General features: G+C 46.8%; 2 protein-coding genes across 3 annotated transcripts in view; one reads left to right on the top strand and one right to left on the bottom strand.

Moving 5' to 3' along the window:
• Nucleotides 1-6,254: 6,254 nt before the first annotated feature.
• TMEM60 (transmembrane protein 60) lies at nt 6,255-10,287 on the bottom strand. The gene is made up of 2 exons (XM_072338378.1): nt 10,146-10,287; nt 6,255-6,929 (listed from the first exon to the last, which is right to left on the bottom strand). Exon 2 carries the CDS (start codon nt 6,886-6,888, stop codon nt 6,484-6,486), a length of 405 nt encoding a protein of 134 aa, XP_072194479.1. The 5' UTR covers nt 6,889-6,929; nt 10,146-10,287; the 3' UTR covers nt 6,255-6,483.
• A 241-nt stretch (nt 10,288-10,528) lies between these two features.
• The window catches only part of PHTF2 (putative homeodomain transcription factor 2), a 60,326-nt gene continuing 51,460 nt past the window's right edge, over nt 10,529-19,394 (top strand). The window contains exons 1-2 of one of the 2 annotated variants that reach the window (XM_072335275.1): nt 10,576-10,644; nt 13,359-13,504. The gene's annotated coding sequence lies outside the window, so the exon portion shown is untranslated. Of the gene's footprint in view, nt 10,645-13,358; nt 13,505-19,394 lie in introns of both variants that reach the window. The other variant, XM_072335267.1, reaches the window with a different exon arrangement.

Below are 19,394 nucleotides of genomic sequence, written 5' to 3'. Positions count from 1 at the left end.
TCTACTTCAACTATCCCAGGGCCTTTTGGTGCGAATGTTTCTTGCTCATAGGTTGTTAAAATTGTTACTTTGTACTTATGCCTGGCACTGAAATCAGCCATTTACCTGTTGTGTGCCCTGATGTGTTTAAATCTACAGTAGGTCTGTTGAGGAATTACTAATTAAATCAGCATTTGAATTGCTAAACGTTACTCCTACGTAGCCATAATTATGTATTAGAGAAGCAATAGAATCATGAATCTCTTGGATGTGGCAGAATCTTATTGCTATTTTCATGACTTCTGGCTAAGCGATGACTACCAGTCCTGCAGCCTCAGGGATCTCGCTTCCCCTCACTCCATAAGCAAATGGTTCATGTGTGATGTGGTAAGTGATTACTCCAGCACGCTCAGATTTGAGGTATTAATTTGTTCATGTAGGATTTGAGCCTCTGTGACAATTTGAAATGTGCTCCCAGCTCCCATTGTGTTCTATGGACAATCTGGAAGTTTCCACCCATGATCTCCCAGCTTTCTGAACGCAGCACCATTCTGTAGCCTTCCATTCGCTTTCTCTGTGCCAGCCATCACAGAGCAGGGAGGAGCTGCAGGTTGTAGCTTCTACCAAGCACGCAGCTTTTCAGATCCGTTAGTTGACATCTCCAGCTTTATGAAAACCAGCCGGCCTTGATCGATGCTGCTTTTTTCCCCCCACCCCCCTTTTAAATCTCATTTGTATTCTGTTGATCCATATGCTGAGCATTCATTCTGGTTGAAGTATTGTTTGTATTGTTTTTTGGTCGGATCTCAGTGAAATCTGTACATCGCCCCCTTGGTGGCCGGCTGTTCTTTGCACTGCGGGTCCTCTCTGCACTGAAGGAGTCTGTATTGAAAACAGTGCCGTGAATACGACTTTACACTGACAGTAGAGCTTTTTTCCACTTGAAAACCCGCCCTCTGGTCTTGGCTGGTGTGCTCTCAAACTTCTGCTCAGGTACGTCTTCATCCCGACATTTTGCTTCTGAACTGCCCACATTTTAAACCCATTTTTTGACACTTTCAGAATTTCAAGAGAGAAGTAGCAGCAGTTCTTACAATTTTAATGTACCGTTTATTTTTGAGACAAATTAGATCTTGACTGTTAGGCAGAGCTTGGAGAGAGGACACGAACAGTACGCAGCCCATGGCTGTTGGAACTGCCATTGTACACAAATGTGCAAGGGTTTGCATCGAGCGGCTGCAGCGGGATACACCTGGCTTGCTTTGTGAAAGCCAAACTTTGTCCTCTAGCTGTGGTGTATTCATGTTGATGCGGTTGCTTTTCAAGGGGGAGGACGATTTCTGAGAGTTCCAGCTCCCGTGTTGGCCATTAGTCTGACAAAAGTCTTTGGTGTCAAGTGGTCCTATGCGATAACCTCTGCTCCTGTCGCATACATCAGCTTCACATCCAGGCTTTTGCTCCAGCAATAAATCTTTCCTGCCCTGCGATGTACTGAAACCAGTCTTTGCTTGTTGCTTTTTCCCTCTCCCTGGATTTCAGTTTTCTATGACTCTGTTCCTTGGCTGAAATCTCTGATGTTCGAGTTCTCTTTGGCCCGCGTTCTTCTGCAGATGGGAAAGATCTGTGCGAGGCACGGTGCGCGAACTGCAGTGGTGGTCACATCCGTGTGTCTGCCGTGCTGCCCCAGCTAACAACACGATGTGCAGAACCTTAGAGATGCTTCCCTACGTCCTGCACCATTTTTGTGGGTAGCGAAGAGCTGCACTGTTACTGACCCTACCAGTAGCTCTCCAGATGGTAGTTAATTACTGGCGCTTTTGCATCTCACTGGCGGCTGGCTTCGTGTGTTACATACAAGTGTTACTAGTGTCGTGTCACCCCCCGGCCCTCTGATGCCTGCAAATTGACTCCAAAACAGCCTTTTCATTACAGGTACTGCTGGCATGCAGATTTCCCCTTCCTTGTTACTCTAGTGAATATTTCAATACTTTAATGGAAATATTAGTTCTATCTAGTATTAGAAATAAAGTATTATTTCAGAGGGTGATGATTTAAGTATTCATCTGTGAAAGAATTCCTTGGTGATGAATAAAATTGATTTTTAAGCAAAAGTACACGTGCACAGTAAATACGTTGGCATTGCAGATCACGCAGGGAATGGAAACGTGGAATGGTTCACTGCTGTGGAAACAGACTGGCAGAGTGTTATGAACTTGGAACACTGAAGAAGTCTTCCATGAAACATAAGGAAAATATTTGTTTAAACAAGACCATTTTCTAATATGTGCATGCGAATAAGAATGTTGAATAGATGGGAAAGAAAAATAATCCATATTTTCTTTATTCTCATGGGACAAAGACCCGTTGTGAGAGGGGTTACCTCCTGGCCCTACTGATGAAAGCTGTACTAGTTCTGATCAAATGGTAAGACATCTTTGTGGGCTTCTCAGCTGCAAATGCGTTCATTGTTGTGGTGGTTGGATGAAGCTGAGCTCACTTGTAGGCAGCCAGCGCCTCTGAGCCACTGTGAATGTGTGCGAGTCAGAAATGGGAAGGATGACTTCTGATTTCTGTGTGCTGTGTAAGACGCTGTTCAAAATGCTTTGCTGGGTTGTGATCCCTGTAATGCTCATTTGTTTGGTACCTTACTAGGTGGATGAAACGCACTTTAAGAACTGTGTAGTAGGCAGTGCTGGTGTTTTGTGCCGATCCCACTGAGTTTCCACACATGTGAACACTTGGGAACCTTTGACTCCCATCGGTCACTCATTTCATTTTGCTTAAAGAATAGAAGCAGTTCTGCTGTGTGTGCAGCTTCTCACCCCGCAGCAGCAGTTACCTTCATGGTACCTAGGTGCTAGTTCTGTTAGACTCGTCAGGATATGGACTTCCCCAATCTTGTGTATTAGATTCGGGTCGCTGTGTTCCTTTGTACTGTGATGCTGTTATTGCTTCTGGTACCTAAGTGCCAGGGAACCACTGGTTGCCTTGTGTTCTGGTCACGCTGATAGACAGCCTTCTGACGAGGTCATTAGTCCTAAATACTCCTTCAACATTTGGTGTATGGATGTGATTCTGATGCAGTGATTAAAGGAACAGACTAAAGTTGTATTTTTATCAAGTTTTATTTTTCAGTAACTATTTTGATACATTTATTTCTACTGATTGATTTCCATTTCACCCGAACGAGAACGTGGTGTGTCGTGGATGACAGGCTTGTGTTTTAAGAGCTGCTTTCCATGGACTTCATGTGTTTTGGACCTGGCTGTATTGTAGGGCAGTTAGCTGAGAAAGGCGCTCCACAGAGTCTCAAGAAGAAAGCTTTGCCAATTAGACCTACTTGTCTACTGGGCAAATGTGAAAATTTCCCTGAGATAAAGATTTTGCTTCTGTATTACTGTGTGTATTTGTCAGAAATAGTGCTGCTTTCATCCCTTAAATCATCCCGTAACTCAGCCCTGTGCTATCTTACTTTGAATGTTGTCATCCGTGCCAAGCAGTACGTTTGGAATGCCTGTATGCACATCCTCAAAGCGTTCAGGTTCAAGCTGGGGATGTACGTTGCACAACTGTATCTTCCAAGTACAAGAACAGAGAACTTCGTGCTATTCTACGATGCTGACAAATCAAGAAAAGCAATATGAATAAGTAATGGGAAAATTTAGTTTCATGGTCTTTTCCACGAGTGCATTGAGTATTTATTTTCCTGAATCTGACAAAAGCAGATACTCATCTATAATGCATGCTGAAGTGTTCAAGCTTGTATGAATGATTTGAATAGAAATAAATGATGTAGAATATTTGTCGCCATATATATGCTATCAATATATATATCATCTGTATATCAGTCATCAGCATACGATCAGTAATGCTTCATTTCAGAAGAGAAACCTTTTCAGTTGCCTTCTGAAGCAGATCTGTCCCCTGGCTCCCCGTCACAGCTGTGACCCATAACTGGGACAGGCGTTGTCTGCTGTACCACCACGTAACTGGGTGTGACTTGTGGCAATTCAGGACGAGCCATCTCAGCATCAGCTTTCTGTGTTCCCTGATGCTTTATCAAATCTGCCTTTCTGTTTCACTTTATGACGAGGAGATAAGCATAAATGTAAGGAAGTGTGAGAAGTGCTTGTCCTGGTTCAGTGCTGTAACCGATGCCTTTGAGAATATGGTGATTAGAAACAGCTGCAATTCCCGCAACAGCTTCTGAAGAGTCACAGTGAGCTTTGCATTGGATTTTTCTGAATGAAGTTCTGATAGCAGAAAAAGGCAGAAGGGTACAAAGGTATCGCAGCAGCAGCTCTAAGCCAGAGTTAGAACCGATGTGAAGTACCAAATCAAAAGGGTTGTTCCTTTCATCAAAGCACCTCTGACAGGACCAAGAAAGAATTGGCAAAACTCAGTGCTTCCAGGTGGCTGCACCCTAAGAATGGCTCTTGATGAATTAAATTGTGCACAAGCTATGCAGGACAGCAGGAGGAAACTGCCGCTCCAGCGTTGTGAATCAGAGATTTATTTCAAGGTTTTTAAGTAAACCCTTAAAAATGCATGAAGAACAAAATCTCCCCGAAACAATAAAGAAACCAAAAACCTCTGTGAGTAGGCAGCAATTCTGAGATTTAGAATCATAGAATTGATCAGGTTGGAAAAGACCTCAAAGACCATCAAGACCAACCACCACCCAACCATACTACCCTGAGTGACAGCCCTCTGCTAAATCATGTCCCTGACCAGGGATGGTGACTCAACCACCTCCCTGGCAGCCTATTGCAGTGCTTAACAACCCTTTCCGTAAAGAAGTGTTTCCTGACACCCAACCTAAACCCCCTCCTGGTGCAACCTGAGGCCATTTCCCCTCGTCCTGTCACCAGTGAGAAGAACTTGGAACAGCTGTGCTCAGTCCTAGTAAAACGGAGATGCCAAACTTCCAGATAATAGTAGGTGTATCTGTGAGCTAGAGGGGATTTATTAAGGAGGCACCGTCACTTCTGCAATTCACCTTGTCATATAGCAGGTCCTAAAGAGGCTGGTTCCTATTCTTCCATCAGCTACAACCATCTGTTAACATCAGCAGCTTCAGTGAGGAAAGCGCTTCCGAGCAGGAGGGGTTTTGGCTTTCTTGCTGCTTGTCCTATCTTCAGATGTGGAAAGGCTGTGGACGCTCGCTCTTACACTTGGTGCCCTAAGACACTGTATCAAGGTAAGTGGGGCCTGGTGATTCGGTCACATTCTCCATCAAGCCTTATTCAGGACTGAGACCCCATCACCGAAGTTCAGATGCTGGTTATGTGTTTGCAGCAAGCGGCTCATACAAGTTTACCGTGATTCGGAGTTCAGTTGGTCTGTGCATAACTTTCACCTTCTCCATTATTTTTTCAAGCATCCAATAAACATTTTTACATGAAGCCTCACTTGCCAGCCATGGGACATAACAGAGCACACATCCCAGCCATGAGAGCCAGAGAAGGCGCACAGACTGCTCTGTGCATCGTGTATGGATGTGCACTCATTTCCCATAGCAGGCAGGCTGGGGAGCTTGCACTGAGGTGAATGCCCTTCCTCCTGCCCCCAGCACCCTTCAGTTATGCCCAGCCGCGGTGCTGTTTTCACTTCAGATTCACAAAGATGCCAAAGCTTGTTCAGGAGTGTGCAGGAGTCTGACTTGAACACGCAGGCATTGCTGAAGGCTTTTTCAGAGCTCAGCAGGAAACAGCAGCATTCCCCTTTGGGAGGTATCCCTACCAAAGGAATGAAGATGTGCTGTTCAATTGGTTTTTTCCTTCTGAAGGGAAGAAAAGTTCTTGGCTTATTCCAGCTTCCCATGTATTTATTCCACATCTGTCTGTATGATTGAAGAGCAAGCAAAAAATCTATGGGTGGAAGATGACCTTTCCTTCTTCTGAATGTCAGGCTGCTGGTGTAGTTGAGCTACTAACTTTTTCCCTAGGTGAACGTATGGTCTATGCTCCAGCACTTAATTTAGTTTCAGGTTTTTTATACTAAAAGAGGATTCTTACGTCAGAAAGATGACGCTAAGTTACTTTATTCCTTTGTTGCTCTTTTTAGCGGCTTCCATTTGTTACTGACTCTTAAATTTAGGACATCATAGAAATGACCAATTTTTCTTGTGGTTTTGGTTTTTTTTGAGTGACAGAATAAGACTCAGATAACTTCCTTACAAGGATCACCCCAAGTGCTGGATTCAGTAGGACAGAATGTCTGTGGTTCCTTCTGCTACCTGTCTGCGTGGGAAAAGGCTTAGCTTTATTCCATATAACGAACAAGCATGTTAGAACACCTTATTTGGAACAAATACTTTTATTTACAAGAGAAGATTTGACCATTTTAAAATAAAAAATGGTACAAGTCTGGTCTTCAGCCTGGTACAGGTCACGTCTCCAGCATGTTTCCTTAGGAGGCATTCTGGGTTAGGATCACGTTGGTAGCAAAACCAGCAATCCAGCAAATCGGTACCAAATCTCCGACTGGAGAGCCACGTACAGCTTAGTCTCTTCTTACATAGAAAATATTATAGCCGAGTTCAATCATACCCCCAATAAGCAAGGCCCACAATGGGATAAATACATAGGCTAGTTTCATCGTGGTGAATTGCTGCAGCTTAGCACAGAGTGCAAGGCAGAAGGCTAATTTAAGCAGCATTGCAATGAGATACCAGGTTTTCTTCTTGATGTTCTGGGAGCCATTGCGAGGGTCAAAGCCAGACTTGCAACGTCCAGCCATCTTTACAATTAACATAACTAAAAGAATAGTATCGAATATCCAGACTGGAATGAAAATGAGGAACCAGTTCCATGGTGCTTTCTCATCCAACTTCAGCACCAGCATGATGAGGAAGAGCAATGTAAAAAGCCATGTCAGTAGTACTCTTTGTGCCAGGGACATTCTCATTTAAACAGCTTGGAGAGGAAGTCTGGCAAGTGGTCAGCAACCTAACAAAACAAAACAGAGGAGGGCCATCAGAAGCTGTCACTACGCAACCACCAGGCGTACTCTGTGCACAGGCCAACTTGCTTTCCCACCCTGTCTACATCAGCAGTGCAAACTGTGTCCTAGCCTTTCCTTCAGAGCTCCCCTTCTCAGCGACGTGCACTCCCCTGGTTCCCCAGTCCTAGCGGAGTGCCTTAGCTCAGCTGTGTCACCCACCTCTCACTTAGTTCTGAGAAACAAATGGTGCTTTAAACCCCGGCTAGCTATCAACCTCACTTAAAGGTTTTTCTATGCTGAGCACATGGTTCAGAGCTGTTTTCTTCCTGTACCAAAGTACTCTTAGCTCATACCTGAAAATAAAGCTAACAGTTCCCTTTCTGTGGTAAGTGATCACGCTAAGATACAAGCCCGCTAATAAGCACAAATAACAAACTGAACAATCCTGCGGTCTACAGCTGAAATGACCCAGTAAGTGCTACTATTACCTCCTCCCGTCAAACAGCAATCTTAAAATACCGAGGCTTATGGAAAATGCTTGCTTTGTGGCAGGCATCTAAAGCGTGCAGGCACTGGCTGATAGGAATACCTGCATTTATTGGCCTGGTAGTATGTTTAAATTGCAGTGTAGTCATGATGAAAGAAAAACAGGAACAAATCTATCAGCCATTGCGCTCATAAAGGTTTCTGTATTCCTAAATAAGATTTCTAACCACTGCAGCTGCCAGAAGACTTTCACTGCAAGTCTGAAGTACCAACTTTAAAGCAGGAACAGGAAGAACTATGATCCTCCTTAGTCATCCGAACTACAAAGATGAATAATTACATCCCCGTGAAACAATGCTAAAAAAGGTTCCAGCTGACAGAACCCAACACCTGACCTTCCCTGTCAGCTCCCAGAGGGGCAGGACGAGCCCTTTTCCCTTGCAGGCACTGCTGGCTCCTGCTGTGGCTGCTGTTTTACTGATGTTCACCAGATCCACCAACTAAGTCTATTCTGAACAGGCAGAAAACTATTAGCAATATTTACCTTCTAACTGGGCTTTTGTTTTCCACATTAGAATACCGAACTAGACTAGGGGACGAGCATTTTGTATGCCACTAAAATCATCCCTCTGTCACCTGATTTGTGATTCAACAAACTTTCTTGTTTGCTCTGACTTAAAGGGCAAAAGTGGGATTTGTTCTAAGGAACAGATCTGGCCAAGCCTAAAATCATCTCAGTTGGGGTTACTGTCAGTGCAGCTCCTTCCTCTGACCCTTGGGTCACCCCAGACCAGCTTCTTGAGCTGAACAAGTGAAAATAAAGTTTTAAATAGTATTTCTGTAGCTTGCTCAGGCTGCCTAAGGGTGTGATGAAAGCCAGTTATTGAAGAGCAGAACTGGCACCCATCCTCAAGTATGCTGAGCAGCAGCATGCACATAGGATTTACATTGCTAGTGAGGCAGAAAAAAACCAGAGGGAAGTTCAGTTAGCATCGCTCTGGCTGTAGGAACGCACATAAACCAGATAGGAGACAGGGCTACAGAACAACTATTATAATCCACCTTAAGTATTTCCAGTATCCTCAAGTACAAGTTGATGGCTACGGTGAAGACTGCAGTGATCTGAAACTTTCAGCGTTCCCTTCATGAAAACGTTCCAGAGAACTTGTTCTGGAAATCATAGTGACAAGCGCTACAGGGAGAAGAACCTCTTATTTGCAAACTGAAGAAAGGAGAAACCAAAGAAGCAGACTGGAAACTTGTGCCTGCAAGGCAAAAGGAAATTCAACACTCTCAGAACTATCAGGTTATTGGATACTCGAAGAAGGTGCTATCAACTGTCTCTGGAGAAAAGAGAATCAGAATCATGTGAATGGGAAGAGACCCTTTGAGTCATCTAGTCCGACTCCCCTGCAACAAACAGGGCCATCTACAATTAGATCAGGTTGCCCAGAGGCCTATCTAGCCTGACCTTGAAATGTCTCCGGGGATGGGGCATCCACCACCTCTCTGAGCAACCTGTCCTGGTACCTCACCTTCCTTATTGTAAAAAACAAAACAAAAAGCAAAAAGGAAACCTACACAAGTTGGGTGGGCCTTCCTAGTTAGGAAGTTGCTCACTTCATCAGGTTCAGAACCACCTTGTAACACAATTTAAACAAGCAGATGAAAACCTCAGCAAGGGATGTGACGCTGCCTTTCGTTTATGTAGTTAAGAGATGTACCTGCATGACTGGACAAGGACTGCGGGGCTCCGCTCAGTTTTATGGGTGTTGTTGGGGTGAAACTTCAAAGAATCCAAGGTTACTTCTGAGATCTCACAGTCCTGCAGCAGTACAAGCACAGGAAGCCAAAAAAAACCCTAAAATCTGGCAGCTGGGTATGTAGACAGCAGTGATGGAGGGTCTGATGACAAGAAGAACGTGACCGTATTTTGTAAGGAAAGAAAGAATTGTATTTGCAGGCAGCTGGAGGTGAGCTATCACATAGATCCCTATGGAAGGGGTGTGAATCTGGTCCGCACCTGAACTAGTTCTGTGAAAGCACTGAAGGAATGTCAGCGGCAGAGTATAAAAATAAAAGTGCTGTTGGCTGCTAATAGAACTCCTGTAATTAGCAGGAAATGAAAGCTATCAGTGAGGGGAGACACTGTAAGTAGCGCTGCTGACCTCGGTGGGATGAGCGCAATAACTAGAATATAGTGTTAGCTAATTATGTCCTGTTCAGAAGGAAAACACAGAAGTTAAACACAGCATTCAGCTCTGCGTTAACAACAGCAGGGCTACAAGTTTACACGTACAGCTCGAGAGTTACTTAAAAGTTCCAGGAGCTGCAGCCCAACTCCATACAAATCTAACGACTAAGTGTCACTTGGAGGCTGATTCGGCGGCTCCCTGAGCAATGGGACACGAACCCGGAACCACGGGATGCGCCCAGCGGGGCCGGGGCCCACCGGGAGCAGCAGACCCGGACTCCCCACAGACCGCTGCAAACCCCAACCTTAGGTCTGACTGCACGACCTCCGGCAGCCTGGGGAACCCGTTCCGAGCCCGACCGCCCTCAGGCTTACAGTGCTTTCCCGACCCGCAGCGCTCGGCACACCACAGGCCTTTCCCTCAGGGCCGGGCTGGAGCAGACTGCCCAGCACGGCCTCACCGGGACTTCCCGCGACCGAACCGCCCCCGGACGGGCCCCGATCCCGGAGGATCCCCGGACCCGCTCGCCCTGCTACGTACCGCCCGGCCCGGGGCCTCCCCGCGTAGCCTCCCGCCGCATCCCCGGCGAACCCGGCTCCGCGCAGGCAGCGGGGCTCCGCCCGCCCCGCTTCGCCGCAGAAAGCTCCGCCCCCTTCCCTCTCGCTCCTCTCTATTGGGCAGCATGGAGGTATCTCTTACGGCGCTCCCGCTTTCATTGGGTCGACGAGACGCTCATCAAAACGAGGCTGCCCCTCCCCTCCCGGCCGGCGGTTGGTGGAGGTTCGGCCTTCAGCCCGCCTCCCTCCCTTCTCCTCGTCGCCAATTTGCTCATAGCGCCGTCAGTCACTCACCCTATGCCCGCCCACCGCAGACCCCACGCCCTCAGGGGCGCGCGCTCGGGGGTTGCGTCTCGGGCGCGCGCCGGCTCCTCCCCCTCCTTTGGCTGCTCCCGCCCTCAGCTGTTGCCTCGCGCGCCGCCGCCGCCTCCTCACAGTCTCGCGCTCCCGTGGCTGCCCGTTGTTTGCGGCGCGCGGCAGCGGTAAGGGGAAGGTCGGGGCGCGCGGGGGGAGCGGGCGCCAACTTCACCTCGGGGGTCGGGATGAGGGCGGCGGGTGGTGGGGGGCTGCGGCGGGACCGGCGGGGCGGTGGGGCTACGGCAGCCGCGGCCCCTCCGAGCGGAGCCTACCGGGGCAGCGAGGCCCTCGGCCTCCGCGGCGCGGCGACCCCCGGCGCGGGGCGGGCGCGGCCTCGGGGCGCGGCGGGAGCGGAGCGGAACGGAGCGGAACGGCGCGGGGCTCCGGGGCCGCGCGGTGTCCGCGGGCGGCTGCGGCGTCGGGCCCTTCCCCGCCTGGAGCCGCGTGGGGTGCGTGCCGGGTGCCGGGCTCGGCTCTCCCTTCACGGACGCTGAATTTCAGCACCCTCAGCCCGTCCCCGAGCTCGCCTCGCTCCGTGTGTGTTACCCGCCCGCCCCTTCTCCCTCCCTCGCCTCGGTTCTCCCCACGCCGACCCGCTGACAGCCTGCCCGCCCCGCGCGGTGCGCCGAGTGCCGGCCGCGTCCCGCCGCTCCAACCCTGGTCTTGCCCCGCGGCTCTCTCGGCCGGCGCTGTGCGCGGAGCGGAGCGGAGCGGAGGGCAGCGCTGGGAGCAGCCGCTCGGTGCAGAGCGGTCCCGGTGCGCGGCTCAGGTGTGCGGGCTGCGCTGCCTCACACGGCCCGCGCCCTTCTCGCTCTCTCTATCTCTCGGTGCTCCCACACGTTACCCGTCACCCGGGGAGCAGCGCCGCTGCCTTGCCTCTCGTTCCCGGTCTACCTGTGTGTTAATTAATCCCAGAAAGTAATTAATTGGAAAACTTGTTGAGATTGCTTAAATTAACGCTCCGAAATTCTTTTTTTTTTTTTTTTTTTTTTTTTGTTGAAGATGCAGCTTCCCGCAGAAGACACAGCTTGTTTTACACTTTTGGCTCTCGGCTTCTCTAATAGGAACGATGTGTGTCATCAGCACTTTGCCTGCTTCCATCTTCCTGTTGATGCTGGCAGCAGCTGGCGGTGTCTGTTGCAGCAGGGCCTCCTTTCATGCAACCTGCAGCCTGGGGGTATCCCGGTGCCCTCACTACTGCAGTGGTCGCTAAGGGCCGTGTTCCTATGCTGAGGCATTTTTGTTTTGCTGGGTTGGAGGCTAAAAGTGTTTGTGAACAAACCTCAGGGTTATAAATAGCCCCGTGCATTTGGCTGTTTCTGCGGCTCTGAGGGCTTTAGTGATCATCTTTGATTTGCCTCCTTCTTTGTGGCTTCCTGGAAAGGATAATCCTTTCCTGAGAAGCCTTGTTTCTGTCCTGGTGAGGTGTGCACAGACTGATGGACTTAAGTCATTTATGAACGTCGCACTTCTGACAGTTCTTCTTTCTTTCTTTCTTTTTCCTTTCTTTCCTTCTTTATTTCTTTTTCCACCCAGAGCTCTCCCTTACGTTATTCATAATCACTCCTCATTTCTGAAAGCGAAGGTTGAGAGCAACATTCAGAACGGAGCCATTCCAGCTCCTTTTGAAGTGACATGTTGGTGCAGCTGAATTTTTCAGTTGCTATGTTTTAGTGCCAGTGTATGTTTGTATTCTGGATGTAAACATTATAGAGGCTGAAATAGTCTGAGTCATCTGAAAAAGAGTTTGGAAACCTGGTTTGTTTAATTCGGTGTTTGCAGAAGGGTATTTTTTTCTTCTTGCGTTATGTGGAATGCGCCGTACAAATAAATTGCCAGCGAGTCTGAGCCCCATGGAACGTTTGGAGCATTCCAGCGGTGCTGGCCTTCTCCCAGAGCAGACTCAGCTCGCCTCGCCCTGAAAGTTTGTCCCAGTGACACCCGTTGCTGCACAGCGCTACCTCTGGGACTGCATGGAGGGCTGTTAGCTGTGGAGTGCGGTGTGAGCTCTCAGGCTGGCTGTGCTGCAATGGAAATGGTGCGTAGCTGCTTTTGGGTTTCCACTGGGCTTTGCTTCGGCTCCTTAAGCTGAGCTGTGTGGTTTCTCATTGAGTTGGCAGGGGTCACTGGGAAGCAGGGATGTGATTTCATTCCCTGAAGCTGTGTATATCATTCCCCATACTCAGTCTAAATACTGTGTCTTACTCTTTGTTTATAGTAGGAATTGGGAAGGAAACAGTAATTTTATTATCCTTTTGTCAGGACTCTTGTGAGTGAGAATGCTGAAACGGTCTCTGTCTCTGTGAGGATGCTGGAACAGTCTTTCTGGGGCTGAGGAAGTTCTTACCATGATTGATGCTCTACAGATTCACGACCTAACTGTGAACTCTGAGCTGGGCTTTCCAAGAGCACAAATCCTGTGCAATTACTTGATCAGCTTTTTACATCGTCTGATAGTGATGGGACAAAGGGGAATGGTTTTAAACAGAAAGGAGAGAGTTAGGTTGGATGTTAGGAGGAAATTCTTTACTCAGAGGGCGATGAGGCCCTGGAACAGCTGCCTTAGAGCTGTGGGTGCCCCATCCCTGGAGGTGCTCAGGGCCGGGTTGGATGGGGCCCTGGGCAGCCTGAGTTGATGGGGGCAGCCAGCCCATGGCATGGGGTGGGGCTGGTGGGCTTTAAGGCCTCTCCCAACCCAAGCCTTTCTGTTATATTTAAATCTTTGTCAGTCTTCGCCCACTTGAGTGACTTCTTCAGTCAGTCAGATGACACAGCCAGGCCTCGTGATGATGAAAGATGTTACCTACACAGGGACTCATTTTTGTGACATTTTTGACAGGTGGCGGCCCAAAGTGATATTCCCAGCTGATGGGCAGCCCCATATTGCTTCAGGAGAGCAGCAGCTGGCAGTGCTGTGTGTTGAGCTGTGGGCCATCCTGGTGTGCTGCTTGCTCAGCCCAGTTGTTTGTGCAGCTGGTAGTGCAGGTGAGATGGAGCTGGTAGGAAACCTGATGGAAAAATGACAACAGGCTTAAATTAATTCTGCCCACAGGGCAATGTATGCCTGTGTTATGTGTTTTGTTTTGTTTTTTTCCCTCTTTTTTATTATTATTACTTTTAGTTATTTTTTTTTTTTAACATTGTTTTCTGTTTTGTGAAGAAAGCAAAATAAAGCTTTTAGGTTGCTGTTTAATGACAGCTGACTGCTGCTTACTCTGAGACATGGAGCAGCATGATAAAGAAAAGGCTTTGAATGCTTTAAATGTTGTGTTTTCTTGTTTGAGTTTCCAGTGTTCATAAAAGGTCTGACTGGTTACAGAGGAAACTAATTGAAGAAGTCAAGCTCAAATTTTTGAAGGGAATACAAAGAGGTTAATAAATTGCCTATGGAGGAGTCCTAATTACAGTCCCTGGTTGTAATTAGTGTTATAATGCATTGCTATGTAATTTTTGGGAACGCTTTCTATGTAATTATAGAATAATGCGAGTTGAAAGGGATATCTGGAAGTCACTTAGCTCATCCGAACTTGGAAGCAGAGCCAGCTTCAAAGTCAGAGCAAATGTTTGTACGTGTGTACAGACACCCACTGTGTATCAGTAAATTTGGAAATACAGGTTTGGGGATTTTTTCAGTCTCCCTTCTAGTGGGACTACTGCTTAAATGAGACGTTTGGTGTTCAGTCTTGGTTTTATTCTTGTGTCATTTGAGGTGGGCTTGGTGGGTGGATTCCGAAAAGTCTGGGTGATGCACTTGCTGGATTGAGTCCAGGTATTGCACTGACTTCTGTTTGCAAATAAATTTGTGGTTCTTGCTCTTAATTGCAAGGTGGGAGAAGAAATTAAAACCATGTAGCATCAACTATGAAGTCATACACACCTTGTGTTCAGAAATTGGCCAACACCAGATGCTTATTGGGGCTAGATGGTTAGCAGATGCCAGCCTTAAGACAGCTGAGCAGTGTTCTGTGTTTTGCTGCCCTAAGGGACAGTGTGTTCTGTGCTTGCCATGTTGCTTGTACTCTTTCCTTGGCATTTGCTGCTGGGCACTGTGGGCTCAGCTAGGTTAAGTATATGGTCAGATGGGTAGATCTTGGTGATCTATTTGGATGTTGTCTGACATTCTGTGCTGTGAGACTTTAGATTCCTTCAGCTGTGTATGTGTTTTTGTTCTTGGTGTTATTATGTGTTTAAATAGCTGTTTTCTTCTTGAATCTGAGTGAAGCCCTTGGCTTCAGTAACTTCCTGTGGCTCTGGGTTTGTCAGTCACATTGTGTTGCAATATAATATTTCTCTGTTAGGAGTTTGGCTTTGCTTTAATTTAAGCTCAGAGAGAAGTTCCCTTTATTATTAGCTGCTATTTTCTTTACTGTGTTTTCTGAATATTTCTAAAATCTCAGTTTATAATTACCTCTCTGTTCTTGTTGATCTCAACAGGAGAGATTTTAAATTGTTTAATAATTCACAGCCCTCCTCAGAGTGTCCTCCTTCCTTTCCCCTATATTTCAGTATTCATCCTCAAACAAAGTACATGCATTTCTGGTCAGGTTGCTTAACAGCAGTACTGGAGTGTTTTCATTCTTCAGGGGACTCTGTGCTCTTTTGGCTGTAGTGTACAGGATGGCAGAGCTCATGGAGACACCTAATTTCCTTTCCAGATTTGAGATGCCTGATTTTAAAGTGTAGTGTAAGTAGATCACTTTACCCATCCTATAATATTCATTACTGATATTAGATTCTGTTTATATTGCCTATTTATTGTTAAATTTAATCTGTTTTCTTAAGTGTTGGTAATGTAATTGTAATAGCCATCTGGAAATATTACTGCTTCACTTTTCCTTTTCTCCAGTGCATAACAAATGAATACAGTGAGCATCACAGGACCTATTTACAGCAGCTTGAGGCTTGCAGTAGTAAGGCAGGTCTCAATTCACTCAATTTGAGGGCTTAGTACTTCACTAAAATTCTAACTGCTGGTGTAAAGGTGGGAGGGGGAGAGGGGAAATGACCTGAATGGGTTCAAATGATCTGCTAGTGACAAGCATTTGGTGCTTGGGAAGGATGGGGGTGGAGTTTGCTGCACTCAGAGCTGCCTCAGTGTGTGCAGTGACATCGCTCATGGCTTTTGCCGAGTCGGACGGTTTATGGAGCTAATTTGGGTGAAAACTAGGCTTTTATTTAGTCATGGCAGTGAGTTCCTTGAAGCGATCTGCTTTGCAATGGACTCCAGTGCTGGTAAAAAGAGAAGTGGAAATGACTGGGCAGAAAGGTGGGCTATGGCAATTCTGCTTCAGGATGGTTTAAAAAGTGATGAAGACTCACTAGGCTGCAGTGACCTTATCCATCTGCCCTAGGAGCACCTTCAGTGTCTTCAGGGAGTGATTTCTCTCCGTGTTCCCTTGTCAGAGCTCAGGGAGCCAGTAGGAATGTGGGGCATCTCTGTTTGTTGCTGCCAACACCTGCTGGAGCAGCTCTGATGGATGTCTGTGGATCTTCCTCACAGCAGTGTAATGGTTAAATTATTTGGGAGGTGTTGGTTTCTGAGTGCTCTCATCCCCAGTGCCTTTAACTCGGTTTCTCCAGAACAAACTCCCCACCGGGACATGTTTGTACTGGACCGGATACCTCTGTCACTGCAACATGGCCAGAAATGAGGAAGCTGGGGAAGCACCAAGAAAGCAGATTAGGAAGACTGAATGTGGTTTTGGGATTAGGGTGCTGTTATGTGAATGAGAACTTGTGTTCCCAAGCTAGAATTTGTATGCACTTTGCATTGGAGCTGAGCAGGTGGGCTCTGTGGCATATAAGTAGCTTCTAGGCACCTGAATAGGCAATAAATGGTCCATTTTATTCAGATTGGATGCTGCTAATTAATCTTTATTATCCAATTAGTCTGTTTCAGTGAAGAATATTGACCTCAAAAATTTGTTCGATTTCCTGGCTGTTTTTCAGTTTGTAATAGTGTTTGCTTTTCACAAACAGCAGTCTCCGTAGAAGTCTTTGATGGCCTTGCAAAGGATCTTAGGTAGTCTGTGTATGTTTTATCACTTGCTCTTGTTTATCAGTTAGAGACCCCAGAATACCGATAGTCCTCAGACATAATCTTCATTTGCAGAAACAGGACGGATTGCTGCCCCTATCAGATGGTCTTTCAGGTACAGCGGTGTTCCATTTTTAATGATGGTATTGAGGAGCTTGCCAGATACACATGTAAGGCTTGTTACTCTGCCATTCCTTGCTCGGATCACTCAGGCTTCTTAAAAAATACAGGCTCAGCATTCCCTCCTGTATTCCTGGGGAAGGGTGGCTGTTACAGGAGCTTGCAGCTTTCTGACAGCTCAGCTGCTTCGTGCCTGAGCTGCTTCAGAAACTTGCTGGGTAGCTATTTGTGGAACGTGATGCAAAGATGGTTATTGAGGAGTGGTTTTTCACTTCCTGACTACACTCATCGAGAAGCCACAACTCTGCTTTGCATTGCTTGGTGACAGAAAAACACTCCTTACTAAACAGCAAGTAGATACTTCCAGTGGGTAAGATTTATTGCAGGAAATCACCGGTGTATTTGGAGACACGAGGAGGAGAACAGCAGTGCTGCATCTTACTTCCAGATGGTTGCTGTATTTTGGAATTGTTTGTGTTTCTTAAGAAGAACGCAGGTACTGGTGAAATGATAATGTTGACAGGAATCGTACTTCTTAATGGAGTTGCCGTAGTTCTCAGAGCAGATACATCCTTGCAGTATTTCAGAGATTTCTCATTGTAAGACTACAGATATTTTTAATGGTGTGTGTATGTGCATGTTCAGTCTACAGCACAAAACCCAGGAATTAAAAAAGAGCAGACCTTGGCATCGACCATATAGAGTTTCATTATTTTTTAAAGCCTTTTTAGAGTTGTCTTGTAGATCTAGCGTGCTGACAGCTATTACTACATTTGGACTGCAATTCTGTAGCTAGCATCTCTCATAAGAGGCAAAATTCTCTTGATTGTAATCCCTTATAAGGGCTTGAACTTTCTCCACTTTATTGAACAGTAGAATATGTTGAAATTGTAGGAATGTTTTGCTACTTAAAATACATTGTAGCAGGCTTAGAAGCTGCTCTGGGAGGTGTGGAATCCCAGATGTCTCTGCGCTGAGACTTCTCCGCCCTTGTTGTCAATGGGGCAGCTATGAAATAGCATCATGTTGTTTCCAATGGAGCCATTAAAAGAAGCTAATTATGGAACAAAATTAGGAAACTTACACAGACCTTAAGGCTGAGGACAGAAATTCCAGAAATGGCTACAACAGTCGCAACAGCTGCACTCAATGTTCTTTTCCCAGAACCTGAAATAAATGTCAGAAATCCTGATATTCAATATTTTGCTGCTATTTCACACAGTTTTGTAATTCCCTGGTAAAACAAGCATTCCCTGGGTGGCGGTTATGCCCTGTGCTATTCTGCTGCTGCTTTGCACTTCAAGTGCTGGAGGGTTTTAACTGTGGGAGTGAAGATGCCAGAGCCAAGCCTCCTTTCCATCAGAATTCCTTCTCACTGCTTGCTCTGTGCTGTAGCTGTATTGTAGAATCATAGAATGGCCTGGGCTGAAAAGGACCTCAAAGATCATCTAGTTTCAACAGACTGTGTTAGTTCCGGGCTACAAGCTGCTGGCTCACGTCTGGCTTCTTGTCCACCAGGATTCCCAAGTCCTCTGCAGAGCTGCTCTCCAGGGGTTCTTCTCCCGGTTTGTATAAATACCTGGGATTACCCTCACCCAAGTGCAGCGCCTTGCACTTGGCCTTAATGAACCTCATTAGGTTCTCATGGGCCCACTTCTCTTCCTCTGAATGGCTTCCCTTCCTTCCAATGTATCAACTGAACCGCTCAGCTTGGTGTCATCTACAAACTTGCTGAGGGTGCACTCAGTGCCATCGTCTGCGTCACTGATGAAGATTTTGAAGAGCACCAATCCCAAGACCGACCCCTGAAGGTCACCACTTGTGACCGGCTTCCACCCTGACACAACACCATCAATCACAACCCTTTGGTGGCATCCAGCCGGCCGCTTCCTAATCCATGGAACAGTCCATCCTTTAAATCCACAGCTCTCCAATTTAGAGCGAAGGATGTGGTGAGGGACCCTGTCAAAGGCTTTGCAGAAGTCCATGTAGATGACGTGCATTGCCCTTCCCCTGTCTGCCAATGCTGTCACTGCATCATAGGAAGCCACCAGATTAGTCAGGCACGATCTGTCCCTTGATGGAGCTGAGCTGGATGTCTTGAGTCACCCCTTTGTCTTGTATGTGCCTTAACATGGCAGCTAGAAGGATCTGCTCCTTGATCATCCAGGGCACAGAGGTGAGGCTCACTGGTCTGTAGTTTCCCAGGTTACCCTCTCTCCCTTTCTTAAACTTTCTGTAACTGCAGTAACTTTCTGTTATTGATGGTGATAAAGGGCGTGAGCTTCTAGGAAAGAATAAGCATGCAGTAGTGAAAATGGGATCAAATACCGTGGCTTTGGCAAAATAGAGAGGCCTGAGGGATTATTTCTCTTTTTAACACTGATGCCTTACCTGAGGCACAGGCAGGTGTGGCTGTGCTGCCAGGTGCCTTGTGTCACAATAAGTGACATTTGTGAAGTCTGTGTTCATCAAGGGCAGGGCCTGATACACAGCCACGTGCGTGGAGCCTGATTCACATCTTAATGTTACTGTTGTTGGCCTCATGCACCCCTCAACTAAACGAGCATCTCGGGATGTTCAGTGCTTTTTTCTAAGGTCATTATTATTATGTTTTTTTAGCTCTACTTTAGATGGAGTGAAAAACAAGGCTTGAGAATTCAGTTCATGAACAATATCTCAAGAATGCTGGTATCCAAATTTAGCAGACTTGATGTT

Source organism: Excalfactoria chinensis, chromosome 1 (genome assembly GCF_039878825.1).
Source record: "Excalfactoria chinensis isolate bCotChi1 chromosome 1, bCotChi1.hap2, whole genome shotgun sequence".
Classification (NCBI taxonomy): domain Eukaryota; kingdom Metazoa; phylum Chordata; class Aves; order Galliformes; family Phasianidae; genus Excalfactoria; species Excalfactoria chinensis.
This window is presented reverse-complemented; position numbering and strand designations above follow the sequence as displayed.